Source organism: Ctenopharyngodon idella, chromosome 1 (genome assembly GCF_019924925.1).
Source record: "Ctenopharyngodon idella isolate HZGC_01 chromosome 1, HZGC01, whole genome shotgun sequence".
Taxonomy (NCBI): domain Eukaryota; kingdom Metazoa; phylum Chordata; class Actinopteri; order Cypriniformes; family Xenocyprididae; genus Ctenopharyngodon; species Ctenopharyngodon idella.
This window is the reverse complement of record NC_067220.1, coordinates 7717806-7737794: the sequence shown is the minus strand read 5'-3', so window position 1 is coordinate 7737794 and position 19989 is coordinate 7717806. Positions and strand designations below refer to the sequence as shown.

At 37.3% G+C, this 19989-nt stretch overlaps 1 protein-coding gene across 7 annotated transcripts in view; it reads left to right on the top strand.

Annotated features, from left to right (window-relative positions):
• The window catches only part of erbb4a (erb-b2 receptor tyrosine kinase 4a), a 581429-nt gene that overhangs the window by 113745 nt on the left and 447695 nt on the right, over positions 1–19989 (top strand). For 5 of the 7 annotated variants that reach the window (XM_051890853.1, XM_051890868.1, XM_051890879.1 and 2 more), the window contains exon 3: positions 7081–7267. The exons of the other annotated variants lie outside the window; for them this stretch is intronic. In XM_051890853.1, coding sequence (XP_051746813.1) covers positions 7081–7267 — 187 coding nt within the window. The remainder of the gene's footprint in view (positions 1–7080; positions 7268–19989) is intronic. 7 annotated transcript variants of the gene reach the window in all.

Genomic DNA, 19989 nt, shown 5'->3' with positions numbered 1-19989 from the left:
ATTGCTGCAGCGTTCCATCTTTTATGCTGGTTAGTCAGTGAGCTTTTTAATTCGAACTTTAAGATAATTTTAACATTGCCAATTTTCAACCTGCTTTGTATTGTTACAATGTCTACAATGTTTACTTATTCTCTGTGTTACATGGACGCTTATTTGTCAGCAAAAGTCTGTCGGATGACACAAAACGCACCATCTGACGGACTCTCGACAGCTCCAGGGCTTTCGTGAAAACTACAGATTATACTTTTGCATTTTTGTATCCCCGCCCACAGACAGTCAGATCGACAGAGGGTTATTAACAAAACAGTTTATTGTTAGGGTAGGTTTACTACCAAAAATTGTGTCGTAGATTGTCTACTTTTTAAACAGCATTATGGTGAAATAAAAAAACACTATGTCTTACCTGTATGCAACAGCGCTTTGCTTCATGGGGTTCGGTGGCACTGGCAGAATGGCAGTTTCTTTCGGTATTTTCCCCTCCATTTGGCCTTGGTTTTTCAGATTTTCCATAGTGGTGTTCTTTCCATATTTATGATTCTTCGCAGCCTTTAGCCTCTGCCTACGACGTGCTGGGTCCCTCACCGGAAACCGAATGTAACTCACTCCAGCTAAACATTTACTCTGTGAATTCTTGCACTGCGAACAATACAAGTCGATGCCACTGATGACTAAAAGTTTGCTAAGAAGTATTTCCTACAAAAGCAAGGTGATATTTGACTCTGGTTAAGCCTATCCATAGCAGACTTGTGGGAGTGGCCTTGGATGGCAACATTCCCAGTGCATTATGGGTGTTGAAGTTTTCTTACCTATTTGGCCCATTTTGCCAGCAGTAAACCAAGTGTTTTACATATAATTCTTAAAGGTACAGTAGCTTAAACAGTCTGTTTGTGTGGACAACAGTCATGCAAAATTGAATTACTGTTTTGGTGCAAGAACCTGAGACTGAGGAGAAGAAAATGTAAAATGTGCCTCCTTTAATGTTACATTTCGAAGCAGTGATGCTGAATGATTTTAATGTTCCCAAGGTACCAGTGTAATTTTAAGTACATTTTTATTTTTATTATTTAATTTAGTTTTAATTTTGTTATTTCATTTTAGCTCTTCAATGTTAACTTATTTTATTTCAGTTAGTGGCCAGTTTTTAATTTAATTTATTTTTTATTTTATTTCAGCTTTATTTCAACTAACAGAAATAGAAACAGAAATTTCAATAGTTTCAGTTCAGGTACTTAACTCCAACAACACTGCAATATACCCATTTCAGGCAGTGAAAGTGTACACTAGCTCTTAGAAAGTGTGTCCGTCCAGTTTATTCACGGCTGTCTAGCTCTCATTACATCCAGCAGTGTCATGACACGGTCTCTGAGGTGAAATGAATTCCTCACAGCAATTATAGACACCTGAAAATGATTACAGCTACATGAAAATGTCTGACAATAAAAATGACCATAATTGAATGCACAGCATTCGTATGAATGATGATTGAACTGTGTATCTTAATCTGTCAAATTAGACACTATTGACCCTGGCATAGACGAAGCTGAAGAATAATTAATTCTAAATCCATTACACAAAACCTTTTCTGAAAGCTTCTTGCCTGCTGATTGATTTTTAGCACAGAGCCGATGTAGTAATTTCTTGGTTAAAAAAAAAAACTACTATGAATTACATTCAGTGCATTTAGATTCATAGCACTTTCAGAACTGCAGTGATGGTGTATCATTCACAATATGCCAACTCTCTTCTCCAGTGGTTGAATGATTGCTGTTGTTTCTAAAGATACTCGTAAAGGTCATGATTGCTATTCAAATGAAGGTAATGATCGTCTGAGGCGCCGAGCACTAGAGGAAGTCCCATTATTTGAGTTATGGAAGACCAAACTTTGCTTACAACATGCATTGTTATTAAAATGAGTCTTCAGTGCTGCTTAATTTAGCCCTCCAAATTGTTTTCCTTTATAGATTTTTAATATTTGCCAGTTTCAGGCAAATATGTGCAATGTCATGTAGCTTGCCACATGGAGTGGAACAAACAGATTGCGTTTAACAATAGCGATGACATTTATATTGTGTTTTTCTTTGGTTTGAATACAGAGCAGACCGTGCCTGCTCGTAAAGACGCCTTCACCACATTCTGTCATCTAAAAATGGATGATTGTGACCCTGAAACTCTTCCCACTTCTCACTGTGGGGTTCTGTCAGCTACCCTCCTCAATCACAGACTCATATCTCTCCCAAAAAAATGATCGCCTGCCACGTTCTGGCTTGTAACTGGAGTTGTTTTGTTTGTTCTGAATATTCTCCTGTTACTTCTGTTGCTGCCTCGCTCAAAAGATGCTCTCAATAAAGATGTCAGCAGACTTTCATCATGCTTTTACCAAGGACAGTCAAGTTTTTGAAACGAGACATTGTACAGCCAGTGAAATGCAGATTATAAAGTCATTAGAACCCCAAATATTTACTGTTTGCTGAAGATCTTTTACTGACAATTTCAGTAAAAGAATTTGCTCTTTTGAAGCTTGCATTTACAGTAAATCTCAACCAACCATCTCTTTGATTCTCCTAAAATCCCTGAGAAAAAATAATTATAGACACAAATGAGATAATTGTGGACAAAGTATAGAGGTATTAAGTGAAAACGGATAGCAGTTTAGATCACTTGATGGAAAATGTTTAAGTTCATATTGAGATATCTGACTTTGCAGTATCTGATATCTTGGCAAATATAAGCACTGTTTGAGACATTGTTGAGATATCTTCTGAAAGATTACTGGGGTATTTACTTTTCGCTGAGAAGCTGGAGACTTAATTGAAATTCTCCATTTAATCTTATTCCTGTCTAGAAGAGAGAGAGAGAGAAAAAAAAAATGAGATTAAAGAGATCTCATTTAGGATTTTTCTTTGCAATTGGAAATTATTTATAATGACTTACATACATTAATAGGAGTTTTCATAGTTTATATATACAAATGTATAGTATACACATTGAACAGCACATTAATAAATTGAGTTTATAGACTCAATGAAAGTCTGTTATAAGTTAGCTGTATGTCAAGTTAAATAAAACAGTAAATGATTTGTATATAGGTAATATATATGGATTAGTATGTGAACAAACACAATTATGCCATTAATACATGGATATACAGTAATTATTGGCAAAGGTTTTGAAAAAGAAACATCAAGAAGGAATATTGTTTTAGGTAAACCAATCATAGTTAATAATGTATTTTTTTTTAGTCACACAATCATCGTTTTCAATATCAATTTCACTAGCTATGCTTCCATCCACCTATTTTTATGTGCATTTTGGGATATCGCATTAAAACGTGGGATGGAAATGCCAAGATGAGCAAAAATTCTAAAAATGTGCATAAAAAACTTATGCATTGAACTGAGTCGGATAAAGAAATGCGCATAAACTATGATGAAAACACATTTACCGAATAAATGCACAACAAAAATCTCATGTGACTTTGGCTCAACAGTGCATGTGATTGGATAAGTGGACTAACCAGAGGACAAATTGCATTGCACAGCATCTCAAAATTTGGTTTGATCATTCTCTTGTTATCAAAATGATTTGGTTTAATTCCCTCCCAGAACTGTCACATGATTGCTTTTCCAAACACCAGCATTCCAAACGCAAGATAACATGACATCGTTTATTGCGTTTTGTCAGCATGCTCTGAGATGCAAGACATTTATAATGTCAGAGAATAGAGCCACTGAGTGACTTCCCCTGATTGCAACAACTTCCATGTTTTTTTTTTTTTTTTTTTTTTACAGATATTTTGCGCCATTTTCCCTAGGAATTGATAGTTTTGTTCTCTTAGAAACATGGAATGGAAGTGCTGTTTTATTCGCAAACGTTTTATGCAATATTCCAATTTTGTGCATAAGCTAAATTCGCAACATTCGCAAATTCCGATACCTAAATGTAATTATTCTGTTGTAAATGTATTCTTACTTGAAGCTTTTAGATTTGTGATGGATCACACATAGACTGTCCAATGTCATACTTTGAAAATCAGTATTCATATAGTCATAATATGTGTGTGTCCTTTATAGATCACTGCATTAACATTTACTGCGCTTTGCATGCGTTTCCTGTGACTTTCTCCTGGGAACGGCATAGACAGAATAAAGTCATCGTATTGTGTGAAGGGAACAGTTAGAATAGTGAACACTTTTCCCCATTTAGAGCATGTCCACATATCTTAAACATACTGCTGAGGCATTTATAATGACTGCCATGCTGTGTTACGAGCATGACCCTCAATCCAGGCAAGACGTATGTTGTACAATAGTGTCTCTGTGGTACTTGTCAATTTTGTTGTTGTTATTCTTGAAGGCAAGACTGTGTGTCTGTGTGAATATATTAGTTGTCAAGGTAGACCCACCAAAATGCACATTCTATACGAAAAAATAAATAAAAAGTAAATAAATACTCACAGCTGCTGTATTTATGCATAACATTTAGCGAAAGAGCTGTTTGTTAACATGCGGTTCAGTGTGATCTGACATTATTCAGAGTTATTCCAAGCTCCCATTTAAAAGAGCAAATCCTTCGCAGGCATATTAACCAGCTTAAACCTCATTTAGCAATGAATTGTGTATTGTTTACTGCATGATAAATTGGCATGAATCAATTATGAATTGCGGCGCAGAACTGTAATTGCAATTGAATTAGCCTGTGTTCTTAGGGAAGTCTATTAAAAAATAAAAAAAAACAAGATTTTCTTTTTCTTTTTATTATTTCTTGGCAGCTAAGGCACTGATCCAGTGAATTTTTAATACCAAAAGGGCAAGAAAACAAATTAATGTCAAAGTAAACAGTGTTATTTGAGAAGTTTGCAAAAAGCAAAGTAATCCTTTAATTAAATAAGGTAAATTAGAACCAAATTAGAAAGTCCTGGAGGCCAATGATTTGGAGGTTTGTTGCTAGGTAACAGAAACTGCTGACGATAATAACAAAGGTTGCAGATAGTAGTGATGCTAAGGCCAGCATCACTGTTATGCTTAGGGTTAGTGATTTGGACAAACCATTAAAGGATTAGTTCACTTCAGAATTAAAATTTCCTTATAATTTACTCACCTCCATGTCATCCAAGATGTTCATGTCTTTCTTTCTTCAGTCGAAAAGAAATTAAGGTTTTTGAGGAAAACATTCCAGGATTTTTCTCCATATAGTTCAGTGGGGATTAATGGGTTGAAGGTCCAAATGTCAGTTTCAGTGCAGCTTCAAAGAGCTCTACATGATCCCAGACGAGGAATAACTTATCTACTGAAACAATTGGTAATTTTCTAAAAAAAAAAAAAAAAAAAAAAAAGAATTGATGTACTTTTTAACCACAAATGCTAGTCTTGCACTGTTCTGAGATGCGCCACACATAACGTAATCACGTTGGAAAGGTCACGTGTGACATAGGCGAAGTACCGATCCAGTGTCTACAAAGAGAACGTGCAAAGACTAAGTCAAACGCCCTTTACAAAAAAAGGTAAAACAACGAAATCGGATAATTGTGAAGTTGGAGGAGAAAATTAGATGGAGTTTTTCGCCCTACCACGGTACTTCCACCTACGTCACGTATGACCTTTCAACGTAATGCATGGCGCATCACAAAGAAGTGCAAGAAGAGCATTTGTAGTTTAAAAGTATATAATTTTTTTTTTTTTTTTTAAATGACTGATCTTATTCCTCATCTGGGATCGTGTAGAGCCCTTTGAAGCTGCACTAAAACTGACATTTGAACCTTCAACCCATTGAACAGTGAAGTCCACTATATGGAGAAAAATCCTGGAATATTTTCCTCAAAAACCTTAATTTCTTTTCGACTGAAGGAAGAAAGACATAAACATCTTGCATGACATGGGGGTGAGTAAATTATCAGGAAATTTTAATTCTGAAGTGAAATGCTAAACGTATAAGAACTATGCACACCATTGAGGCATTTATACCTCACAATCTAAAATCTACTAATTTTCGGTGTGAAATCCTTAGACATTTGTCAATTTAACGCATATATGACATTTGCAGTTGTAATAAGTTAGTGTCCTCATATTTATATTCACCTTTATTTCAATTGACCGTTCGCAAAGACCCGCCCTCTTTATTTACTGTCGCTATGTCAGACAAGCCTTGCCGCTCTCACGCCACACATCATGTTCTCACGCAGAGAAAACAAAAATACATTGCAGAGCAAAGAGGACACATACAACACGTCGACAGACAAGGCAAAGCAGGTTATATTTGATATGAAACAAAGTCTCAAATTTTTAAAGAAATGTAAACAATAAATACCGTTCTGTGGACCTTTTGTCATGACAGATCGCTGTAGCGCTTTAGACCAAATGGCTCGTGAACCGATCATCTCTCCCTACTAGTTAATTTATAGCATCAAATAAACATAAATGAACATAAGAAAGAATGTTGTTTTAACTGCGGAAAGACGTCGGTACACACCATTTTTCAAGTTCAAGTCCACCGATGTTAATCTACTAACTCCCCTGACTACTTCTTCAGACAAAATGGCGGAATTGGCGTTATGATTGGTTAGATCGCCTGTCAATGGTGAAGGGTCAATTAGCTGTGACCCTTTAATTCCTGTCTGAAATTTGACATAATAATGATCTCTAGCAGTGGCCTTCCAGGGCACGTGACTGTCAGGTGTCAGCTGTGACCGTGTGCTTGGTCAGCTCTTCAGATGGATTTCTCTGACGACAGCAGCAGTATGAGTGTGTCCGATCAGTACAGCTATATCACATTCACTTCTTCTGCGTGAAATAGACCTGTCCTCTGTGCCTGCTAATGATACGCAGTATGAAACCGTGATTGGATGTCAACATGATTGATGTGGGTGTGGAGGGGGAGGGTCCAGCGCTCTCTTGGGCCATTATCTCTTCAAATTATATCAAGGCTGTCTCGTTAGTCAACTAATAGACTTGATGATGAAGTTTTGGTAAAGCCTTGACTAAAGGACAAACTACTTTGAACTGCCAAGGGATTCACCTGAGAAATGTATAATATATGCTTGTAAAATATATGCTTAATTTTCTTCATTTCTTTGTGTCTCCGCAGTCTATCCGTGAGGTGACGGGTTATGTGTTGGTGGCTCTGAACCAGTTTGACTATCTTCCTCTGGAGAACCTGCGGATCATCCGTGGCACTAAACTGTACGAAGGACGCTATGCCCTGTCCATCTTTCTCAACTACAGACGAGATGGACACTTCGGCCTTAGACAACTCGGCCTCAAGAACCTGACAGGTAGGGTTGGGCGGTATATATTATATCTAAAACGGTGCGATAATCATGATTTTGCTCTTTTCGTTCCTTGATACGCTGCTGTTTTCACCGCTAGGTGGCAGTGTGCCATCCAAACTGAAGCGAAACTGTCAAATGCGACATCATACAAAATGAACAAAATAGATAAAGCACTTAACCTGCCCAAAACTAATTAATAAAAAGGGCAGCAGAACTGAAATTTTGAATCACTTTGCTTATAAAACTGATGAAAATGGTGAAACAGACCTTACCACACCAGGCTGCTCGCTTGCCTCGGAAGGCAACACCTTGCCAAGCATCTGTCACTTGCCAATCCTGGCTTGTACAAGAAGTTAAGAGATCATTCAAATGATCTCATTTAGACCTTTATTTACTTTTAACAGTGATCAATGCACATACGTAAAAGAGTATCATTTAAATAACAATAAAGCTCCAGCTCATGTGTTTTATTTCTCACCTGTTTACGTTCACTTAAAACATAAATGTGTTCAAGTGAATACTCACCAAGACCGGCATTTTGACAATTTTGTGTGTATTTCACTGTTTAAACACAATAAGCTGTGAAAAGGAACTCAATTTGTAACGCGCAAGCTCTTTGAGAGGTGGCTTTATGTGTGTGCGCTGTGAGTATGAGCGTTTGATGTGATAATCTTTGTTGATTAATTTACCAATAAATGTTTGTGGTTACATTATAAAAGGGAAACCTGCAGGAATTAGTAAAATTATGTGCAATAATTGCAATCCTGCGCTGAAATTTAGATCATGTATGGTATCGATTGGCAGCAGCTATTTGCACTAAGCGCAAATAGCATATTTTCTTAGTGACAGGTGCTATTTACACTAAGTGAAAATAGTGATAGATTCTATTTACACCATGTAAAAGTATCAGTTCTTTGCAATAAGAGTAAACAGTAATTAGATGCTATCTATACTTTATGTTGGCAGATACTATTTGCACCTCAGTATTTTTGTATATTACCAGGATGCAATAAAATCATAGAGTATAAATGATTATATCATCCCAGTCTCATTAGAAAAACATACCTGTGGGAACGTTTTCGCAAGTCGCAAAATACGTACCAATACATACATAGCGCTGCAGTTTCGATGTATAATGTCCACTGAGTGGAGCTAAAAGCGTGTTCATTTTTTTTTTTTTTGCAGGAACAGATAAACGTGTATATGGTACGTTTTTATGTCGTTGGTTTTTATATGAATCACCACAGTTCTGATTTGAAATTTGCACTCCGTTGCGTTTTAAAATAACATACCACCAACACTACACCTAAACCTACCCGATAGTGTTAACAAAAGCAAATGTGACATAAAAAGCATCTGTAATTGTGCCGTTTTAGCTTGTTTAGGTCTCTCTTTGAGCTCTCTTACCGTGACTCGCCTTTCACAGGATTCGTACCCAGGGCTTCCTCGTTTTAAGTACAACTCCGTATCAGCTGAGCTACCGAGCAAACTTGTTATGTCAGAAAAGCGAAACATATGGAGCTGGTTAAGCGATGCAAAGTCCAAAATATATTTGTTTATAAAGCATGCACTGTGGTAAAAAAGCGTTTTGAAGTCATAACATAATATTGTGCAAGGAGACGTGAAAACAAGTCTTTATTAATCCATAATCTGACCCTGTAATCGCAACTGTGTATGAAAACGATCAAAAGCGCTTGCCGTTTTACTGCCTCTAGTGTTCATTTCTGTTGGAAACTGCAGTGATATGTACGCATTGGTACGTATTTTGGCGACTCGTGAAAACGTTCCCACAGGTACGTCTTTCCTATGAGACCGGGTTGGATTATATTTATTAAAATTATTAAATTGATGCTGTCTTATTGGGAGAACAAAAACCCTCCCTACACCTTCCCCTAACCCTACCCAATAAACACTTTTAATATTATTAAACACTCGGTCGCCATTTATTTCCACTTTTAGAACATTATTTTAATTTTTATTGAAAATAAATGTGAACTCGGCAAATGGCAGATTCAAACCCGCACTGATCGTGGTAAAAGCCAGGACTGCGAGCCTTACTCACTACTGCTGTGTCACTGAAGACGTTGAATTCTGTGCGTCTTTTTTAAAACTTGAGTGGCCCAACCAGAGATTGGTGGGCGGAGCTAGTGTAAAAAGCGTTCGCCAACAAGGGATGCTATTTGCACTTAGTGTAAATAGACAATCCGGTATCAGTTTAATATCGATACTTCAGTATTAGATTGTGGTGTCGTATTGAAGACAAAATTGTGGTATTGTTCCAACATTACTGACAGGTATATTGTACAAAATGTACAATGAAGTTTAAAACTTTTAAACTGCAGTTCTTGCCTTTTGTTGGTCTTTGTTATGTCAAAATCTATGTCAAAGAAGATAAATGTATCTCTTCAAAAGTTCTGTAAGTTCCTACACTGAAAACATTTTCCCAAAACATCTGTATGAAATGTCCATTTAATATGGTTTGTTTTTTCTTTAGCACACATTCTTTGTTCAAATAAAGCTGGAGTTTTTAAAAGTTAATTTAAAACTTATTTTAACTTGAAGTGCCATGTTAAAATGTATTCAAGATGCTTTCTAGATAATGTGCTTAACATACAGTAATTTACCATTCAAAAGTTTGGGGCCAGTAAATTTTTTTTCCCTATAATAAAAAAAAAATAAATAATAATAATTCAGCAAATATGCATTAAATTAATCAAAAGAATCACATTATAAAGACATTTATAATGTTACAAAAGATGCTGTTCTTTTGAAGTTTCTATTCATCAGAGGATCCTGACAAAAGTATCACAGTTTCCACAAAAATATGAAGCAGCACAACTGTTTTCCAACCTGCTAATAATCAGAAATGTTTCTTAAGCAGCAAATCTGCATATTAGAATGATTTCTGAAGGATCATGTGACACTGGAGAATGGAGTAATGATGCTGAAAATTCAGCTTTGATCACAGGAATAAATTACAGTTATTTTAAATTGTAATAATATTTCACAATATTAATGTTTTGCTGTATTTGTGATCAAATAAATGCAGCCTTGGTGAACATTAGAGACTTCTTTCAAAAACATTACAAAAAATGTTACCAACCCCAAACATTTGAACGGTAATGTTCATGTGGATAGAAGATAATGAAGACCTGTTGTTAATTATTTTTACATATAGTGTTATTGTAGTATAATGTCTAGTTATTATACTGCAGTGTCATGTTTTGATGTCGGACTGATGTCTGTGTAAGTGGTCTTAGTGGAAATTAGCATAGCAGGGACTGGTGTATGTGAACACGTTAGATAAGATTGGCGCTAATAATGTCTTTCATGCTGTGCAGTGCGGCAGCTATGATAATCATGTACATCAGAAGATGTCTCTCGTATAAATTAGCCACTCTTCATTTTGTGACTGCTTTTTATCTTATCAGTGTGTATCATTTTAACACGTTTTACAGATGACATCTAGCTTATTTCTTTTTTTTCCTGCAGCCTTGCTTGGTTGCCCCATAGGGAGACTTTCGTTTACATCTTATACCATGTAATATAGAAACTCATCTTAGAACAGTACTTCCAGATCCCTGTTGGATTGCATAAAGATATGGAGAGAAACAGAAGCAGATCAAGGAGTCAAACAACGAACAGACAAATAGAGGAAGTCGACGCCACCTCAAAGCAAAACAGCCAGAGGCGTGATAATGGTTGTCTGACTTCTGATGACTCATGACGGCCAATAGACGCCCAGAGGAGTTCAGCAGGTGGTACGAGGTCACAGTAGGTGAGGGACAGAAAGTTAAGACATGCCAAGCAAGCATCTTGCGTAATCATGAATTATTAATCGTAAATATGGCTTTATCGTTTTAATGGCTGATTAAACAATATCTTGGTATAGGGATGAATACAGCGCTGACAGTATGGGTACACCACTGCCGCCTTTTCTTCACTTTTATTTGCATCCTCAAAGATATGTCTTTCGTTTTATTGTTACTCCCTTCCTTGTGATGAGGTGTCAGATGGTGTCTTTGAATGAACGGGGTTACAGGGCATGTCTTTGAGAGTTTCAGGATTCAAGCATCCACACAGCAGTTTTACTGCCACAAGGAAGATTTTGTCAGGCTTACAAGGGAAATATAAGGATAAAACATGAACTGGGTGGGCATTGACATGCTGTATGCATTGCTATTGAATTGACTTGCGAAGAACATCTGATTACCACATTATACCATTTCAGTTCATACTCCTAATCATATTTTTGTGCAGCTTAATAATTAATTAGGCTACTTACTTGACTGAATGTAGGAATGCTGTGACTGTCTATTTTGACTGTCAGATTTTAGAACATAATTCTTAAAGGGGTCATGAAGGGGTCATAATAACTAACAGTGCAAACGCGATGTAACGAAGAGATTCGTTGAATAAAACGGGAGTTTTGGCGCGAGAACTCAGTCACTGATAAACTTGTGCTGTTTGATTGACAGCTCCAGCTACTGCAAAGGGAGCGTTCTTTGATAAGCTTTCGTTATATAATTTAATCACCATTTAATTAACAGATTATTTTCATCCTACAGAAAAAAATGTGAAGTTGTTTCCGCCTACGTCATGCGTGACCTTTCCAACGTGATTATGTAATGTGTGGTGCATCGCAGATCAGTGAAATACGAGCATTTGTGGTTAAAAAGTATGTGTATATATATACAGTGGGTACGGAAAGTATTCAGACCCCCTTAAATTTTTCACTCTTTGTTATATTGCAGCCATTTGCTAAAATCATTTAAGTTCATTTTTTTTCCTCATTAATGTACACACAGCACCCCATATTGACAGAAAAACACAGAATTGTTGACATTTTTGCAGATTTATTAAAAAAGAAAAACTGAAATATCACATGGTCCTAAGTATTCAGACCCTTTGCTGTGACACTCAAATATTTAACTCAGGTGCTGTCCATTTCTTCTGATCATCCTTGAGATGGTTCTACACCTTCATTTGAGTCCAGCTGTGTTTGATTATACTGATTGGACTTGATTAGGAAAGCCACACACCTGTCTATATAAGACCTTACAGCTCACAGTGCATGTCAGAGCAAATGAGAATCATGAGGTCAAAGGAACTGCCTGAAGAGCTCAGAGACAGAATTGTGGCAAGGCACAGATCTGGCCAAGGTTACAAACAAATTTCTGCTGCACTTAAGGTTCCTAAGAGCACAAAGGCCTCCATAATCCTTAAATGGAAGATGTTTGGGATGACCAGAACCCTTCCTAGAGCTGGCCGTCCGGCCAAACTGAGCTATCGGGGGAGAAGAGCCTTGGTGAGAGAGGTAAAGAAGAACCCAAAGATCACTGTGGCTGAGCTCCAGAGATGCAGTCGGGAGATGGGAGAAAGTTGTAGAAAGTCAACCATCACTGCAGCCCTCCACCAGTCGGGGCTTTATGGCAGAGTGGCCCGACGGAAGCCTCTCCTCAGTGCAAGACACATGAAAGCCTGCATGGAGGACTCCAAGATGGTGAGAAATAAGATTCTCTGGTCTGATGAGACCAAAATAGAACTTTTTGGCCTTAATTCTAAGCGGTATGTGTGGAGAAAACCAGGCACTGCTCATCACCTGTCCAATACAGTCCCAACAGTGAAGCATGGTGGTGGCAGCATCATGCTGTGGGGGTGTTTTTCAGCTGCAGGGACAGAACGACTGGTTGCAAACGAGGAAAAGATGAATGCGGCCAATTACAGGGATATCCTGGACGAAAACCTTCTCCAGAGTGCTCAGGACCTCAGACTGGGCCGAAGGTTTACCTTCCAACAAGACAATGACCCTAAGCACACAGCTAACATAACGAAGGAGTGGCTTCACAACAACTCCGTGACTGTTCTTGAATGGCCCAGCCAGAGCCCTGACTTAAACCCAATTGAGCATCTCTGGAGAGACCTAAAAATGGCTGTCCACCAACGTTTACCATCCAACCTGACAGAACTGGAGAGGATCTGCAAGGAGGAATGGCAGAGGATCCCCAAATCCAGGTGTGAAAAACTTGTTGCATCTTTCCCAAAAAGACTCATGGCTGTATTAGATCAAAAGGGTGCTTCTACTAAATACTGAGCAAAGGGTCTGAATACTTAGGACCATGTGATATTTCAGTTTTTCTTTTTTAATAAATCTGCAAAAATGTCAACAATTCTGTGTTTTTCTGTCAATATGGGGTGCTGTGTGTACATTGAGGAAAAAAAATGATTTATTTTTTTTAGAAAATGACCTATCGTTTCGCTAGATAAGACCCTTATTCCTTGTCTGGGATCGTGTAGAGCTCTTTGAAGCTGCACTGAAACTGCAGTTTGGACCTTCAACCCGTTGAACCCCAGTGAAGTCCACTATATAGAGAAAAATCCTGGAATGACCTAAAAAACCTTGATTTCTTTTCAACTGAAGAAAGAAAGACATAAACATCTTGGATGACATGGGGGTGAGTAAATTATCAGGAAAATTGAATTCTGAAGTGAACTAATCCTTTAAGGACAAGTCTATTATACATTTGCCACTGATGCTGATGATGTTTTTGAAACTGGAGCTTTCATTTAAAGTAGTTAGTGACTGTTTACAACCATAGTATATCAGTGAGAAATGTGCACTACAATCATCAGAATAACTTTTATTCTATACAATACAAGAGCTTGCAAAGCTTCACACGATGGATTCATTGTTCCAGCCCAGTGTTGCAGAAAGTTGCACACTATTTATGGCACTGCAACAGAGACCTTCATAAAATGCAATGCTGTATATCATAACCCCTATTATAAGCAAGAAAATGCAGCTGTGAAAAGTTGGCTGTGCTCAGTGATGGGAAGCACTGCACATTTGAGGTTGTCTTTTGAATTCCTCACTAACGTCTTTGAATCATATTTTTTTTAACATTGAATTTCTCTATTCCTCCAGCGATGCTGGTAAAGTCTGATTCTTAAGGCAACAGTAGCCATGTTTCTGCAATTTTCAATATTAGTTTTAGGAGATGAAAGTTGTTCTTCAGCCCCTTGAGATACTCAGCACATTGATGATGAATGGCTCCTTTGATTATAGCCATGTGCTCTCCTCTACACAGCTCTGCAGCATGATCAATAGCTTTCATAAGAAACTTATGATACAATAATGGCTGTAACCTTATTTTCTGTGGTCCTTCAGTCAAATGTTCGTCTTTTTTGACTATGTCCTCATAGATGACCTCTGCTATAACCAACAGCTGCATGAAGGGCAGTTTCATCAACCTTTTAGAATCTCCAGATGATAGAATTTCATGCAACATGTTGTCAGTTCAATAATTGAGTGGGCAGCTCCCTGTATGTAAATATTTCTTTCACCGCATGTGGCCAAAGGTTATTGAATAAGATTAATTCATGTGCAGTACTCACCACATCATTGCATCCAAGCACTCCTGCAAATCAAGGCTTGCATTTGACAAACTCGTGAACGAGTCTGTTGTTCATAGACAGTGCATTCTCTAATGAATCCGATCTTAGAACACGCCAATAAGTCTCAGTGTGCACCATGCAAAGCAATTAGACTATTATGCAGTATGCATGCAAATTAAAAAGCATTACTCAGCGGATACATCTTAGATTGAAAAGGGCACATATATACATCAATGTTTTTGTCTTATTCAACTGCATTAGAAGCCAATATTCCAATGAATGTACAATGCATGCGCATGCATAATTCCATCTTTTCCAATAGCCATTTTTTCTTTATCATAATGAAAAATTGCCATATTAAAGCACAGAACAATGCTTTTAATATGAAAATGCATTACAATCACAGTCACAATCCCAATTTACAATCCCAAATTACAACTTTGGTTAAATGCCTAAACTCTCACTCTAAATAATGCTGCGTTAAAAACAACCCAGTTTGGCTTGAAAATGGATAAACCCAGTTATTGGGTTGTTTTAACCCAGCAGTTGGGTTAAATGTCTGACCAGCCTGCTGGGCAGTGTTATTTAACTCAACTATTGTTTAAAAATGACTATATGGCTGGCTTAAAATGAACCTAAAAAAATCAGACACATAATTACTAGAGACAACAATAATAATCAAAATTTGAATATTTATAAATAAGCAATTTAAGAAATGTTTATTGTTTAATTATTATTTATTAAACGTATTATTAAACGTTCATTTATTAAACATATTCATTTATATTCATTATTAAATGTTCATTTAAATGTTCATTCAACATATTAATGAATAATTAATTTCCAACATATTTTGGGTTCATTTTAAGCAAGCAATACAGTAATTTTTAAACAATAGTTGGGTTAAATAAAACTACCAGCAGGTTGGTCAAACATTTAACCCAACCACTGGGTTAAAACAACCCAATCACTGGGTTTATCCATTTTCAACCCAAATTAGCTTGTTTTTAACCCTGCATTTTTTAGAGTGCTGGTTAGATTCTTTTGCCTAAACCTTGTTTTATCTTTTTTTTTTTTTTTTTTTTTTTTTTAATACAATACTTGTTGTGCATGCACATAAACATGCTTCTTTACCATTTTATTGTATTATTTTATATTAAAAATGTTAGTAACAATTATTTGAAACCCTGCAATCTTTATTTTTTATTGGCACAGACCCCTAATTTAAGATTATGTTTGATGTTTGTTTGATTGATTGATTGATTGATTGATCGAATTGATTGAATATCAGCACAATGTTTTATCAGTGGCCCTTCATTCAATTGTAATCTTTACAAACTGTTGTTTTCCGAAGTTTTGTTAGTTGATTTTAGTTGGATTTAACAATAAACTATTATTTATACCTTCTCTGAAATGCGATTCTGGTTAAATATAGTAAGATTTGTAAAGCAAATCTAGAAATCTAGACACTGTAAACGCATATGTTGCAGCTTATAGTACATATAGATAAGAAATCACAGTTGTGTTTTTATTTGTCCACTTTACAGCACGTTTAATCCTGTTATTTACTAAAGCTCTGCCATTGAGTCTAAGCCATGTCTGCTGACTCCACAATTCCACCTTGACTAATTTATTCGTTATGTTACACAAATCTCCATGCAACCTATCACTTTGTGCCCTCATATGTATGCCTGTGCACATCCCCAGCGGTGTATTAATGCAATAGCCTTGATGTGAAGCATGCTCGCCGCCCACCCCCACAGAGCCTCTCGGCTGTATGTCCAGTCCTCTGCTCTCCTCCACACAGCCTTGGCTGCTCAGTTAGCGAACGCTTTCTTGCTTCTGAGCTTCTGTCCGTGAACCCAAGGCTGGGCCTCATTCTGTGGATGTTTTTGATCCAGCTGAGCCCCTGTATTGTTCGGCTTCTTCGCGGACAAGTTTCACTGCTTTTGTGAACATGTTTTGCACTTAAGAGCAGCTGTTCAGATTTGTTGTTCTGCTGTTTTCAAGGTCACTTATACAGTGTCATTGACTATAACTTTATGCTGTGTAAAGTGGGTTGTGAGCGCCATTTCATTTCATTTCATTTCATTTCATTTGTGCCACTTCCAAAAGAGGAATATTTTTGGGGAAGTAGCTCACGATGAAACTAAAGTAGCAACAGATCTTTTTTTATCCATATTTTGACGTACATCCTAGTGTAACAGCTTTTATCAGAAAATAAAAAAATATAGGATGTAGACTTGGTTCTATGCATCGGTTATTGACTGGATTTTGAGATTTAAGTGCACTAAATGTGAAGTCCTTTTATTATTGGAGTACGTTTTACAAGAAAAAAACTATTTCAGTCTTTCTCCTTCAAAATTGCACATTTAATTCAATGTGTTACTTGCCTGTTGTAATAATTTGTCAAAATTATAATTGTGAAATAATTCTATAATTAGTGAACATTGTTTCAAAGTAATTCCCACACCAAACTGTTTTCTTTTAAAGCCGAAAATCTAAAACAAACAGCTTCTATTTTGGTCTTTAGCTGCTTTCTTGCCATACTGTGCCTATCCGAAATAAGGCGCAAATGTAGATTAGCTTTCTAAAGCTGTCACCTCTCACCCTTAAGAATGATAGTTATAAGTACTTTGATTTTATTTCCAAAGCTATTGTAATAGCATTACTTCTTGAATATGAAATTATGTCTGCAAATTCTGTTTTTCCAACCATCAGTCAAGAACAAAGTGGGGACAGGAAGAGCGCTTTGTGGGTAATAATTGGTTTGCCTCTGAATCTTCCAAAAAACAAAGCCCGTTCATTGCAGCCGAATGTGATTAAAACAACTCTCCGAGGACTTCCTGCAGTGGGGATATAAAGAGATCTCCTGACTCAATTCTGTTGGCAAATTGCGTTCTGGGTGTTCCTTCTCTCAGCGGCCTTCCTTGTTCCTGTTATACCCAATGCAAAGTTCCACCATTAACTATTTAGCTCATCGTCCCTGTGGGGTGCAGTCAGAGCATTTAATGTCAAACATAATTGCTGCAAAGTTTATGAAAAAGTCTGAGGTCTGTTATTATTAAGTATTTTTGGCATCAGCAGTTGAGTGTGTTTGTCAAGGGAAGATGTAATTGTGATAAATTGTCATTTTTGCGGGGGCTGTTTGGTATTTTCAACTGAGGAAGTATGTTTACTTGACATCGATGTACTAAAAACGGAAAAGTTTCCTTTGCATTTTTCATGTACAGATGACAATGTTGTCAAAACTATCCAGAAAACGTAACATTTCTTGTCTTCTCACCCTCAGGAATTACATGAATCACGTAAATGCATATCTTTAATTCAAATCGGCCATATTTGAGAAAATTCGAGTAGTTTGCATCACTGGATGTTACTGTCGGTCGTTTAATATTGCAAAACAGTATTAAATGTTTTGCTATTTACATCTTACTCCACTCTTTCAACATTAAACTGACGCTTCGTGCTGGAATTCACACTCTGCTTCTGTGAACAGTAAACCCCGTCTACTTTGATTTGATTGGTCATCTCAATCATTTTGACATTGATGAGCACTGTTAGACCGCTGAGACAAACCAGACTAAAAATGTAACTTTTACACACTTTTGTCATCCTAACAACATACAGGGCGCTGCGAAATTGAGTGCAGCAGAGCAGTGCAAGAATTTTAGATATTGTGGGGACAATTCAGCCATTTCTAATTACTAGGGGCGGGGGTGGGGGAGCTTTGAAAGATACACATTTAAGACACTTAACAATTAAAATATAAGTCCAGAAGCAGTGGAGGAGAATAAAAAAAGATTGTTGTGACGACAGACTAGATTTGAAATGAATTTGTAGCAAGAACTATGACTGGTCCAAACAAAACCCTTTTTGTGGCCTAAGATTATATGCAATAATGCCGCAACCTAGTGCAGTTGTGTAGTAATTCACAGAGGAAAATATTTGCATACTGCAGTGCTTCCTAATGTACTGTAATCTACTGTGACAAGAGCTAATTGCATATTCCAAGAGGTTGCCAGTTTGTTTTACCAAAGGGGTTTGTGTTAGTGGTTTGACATTGAGAAATGACTTATTGGATACTGTGAGACTAAATGGCTGCATTGTAAGTGTAAGTTTGCTTTGAACTCTTCAGGGTCTTGGTAATCGAGGTGGCATTCATTGTATCAAACAGTATGTAGTGTAATGGATAGCAAGCCGCCTCATGTCCCTCATTCATTATCAGCACAATACAGTTCGCTGGAGAGCTGTGGTGTCAATATTTCAGTTGATCTTTGTCTTCTCTTTGTGAAGGGACCCGATTTCAAAGGTGCCTGCTGGTGAGATCAAATCCACCTTTCACAAAACATGAAAAGAATAGGTGAGAAATGTAAGGTGCGCCTGCCGTATCATGGCTCCACCAACCCTCCCAGCCTGCCCTCCTGAGACCCTGGTGCTGGGTGTGATTTCTGGGACGCTCTGCTATCTCCACGAGCCAAACTCCCCTCCCTGTGTGGCTGAATAATGAGACGCATCGTGAATGTGGACGGGCGGAGGGCGGGGGACGATGGAGGGCCGTGGATCATGATGCTAGTCTGAAGAGGATATTAGTGGAAGTGGCACTAAGCGACAGCAAGATGGAACTGGAAATTTCATTAGCATTTATTTTATATAAATAGTGTGACTCCGCACATCTCTCATTTTAATAGGGCCGTGTTTTCTTCAGCATCCATTTCAGGCTTGGTGGATGTTAGGGAAATGTAATAAGGAGTTGCAAAGTGACTTGATCATATTGGCGAGTCAGTCAAACCCTCTTAAGCAGAGATTCTCAATAGCAGCTTTCCCACCATCATACTGAGAGGTTCTAAGGACGATAAGGAACGGTTCCAGTTATATTTCCAGTTGAGTTTGGTTCGGCACGGCGTGATTACAAATTGTTCTCAGCTCTGTAGAATATGTGTAGTGACGTCGCCACTGAGCATTGGTCACTTGTCTGTCTGGCTTCCAGTTTCTCTGTGGCTGGCCAAGCGCACTATTTGAGCAAATAAACCAACCCGATCTCACAGCAATTTGTACGTATTTTACAAGGGGACTAATTCCTTAAAATTTGTACGAATTAATATTTTTTTTTTTTTTTTTTTTTTTTTTTGCTAAATCGTACGTGTTTTACGTGTTGCCAAATTCATATGAATCCGTACGAATGACCTACCCCTAACCCCACCCCTAAACCTACCCATTTTAGACAAATCATATGAATTCATTTGAGTGAGGTCACATGAATTAGTATGAATTAGCCACCTCGTAAAATACGTATGAATTGGATATGAGATAGCATTAATTGCCACGTA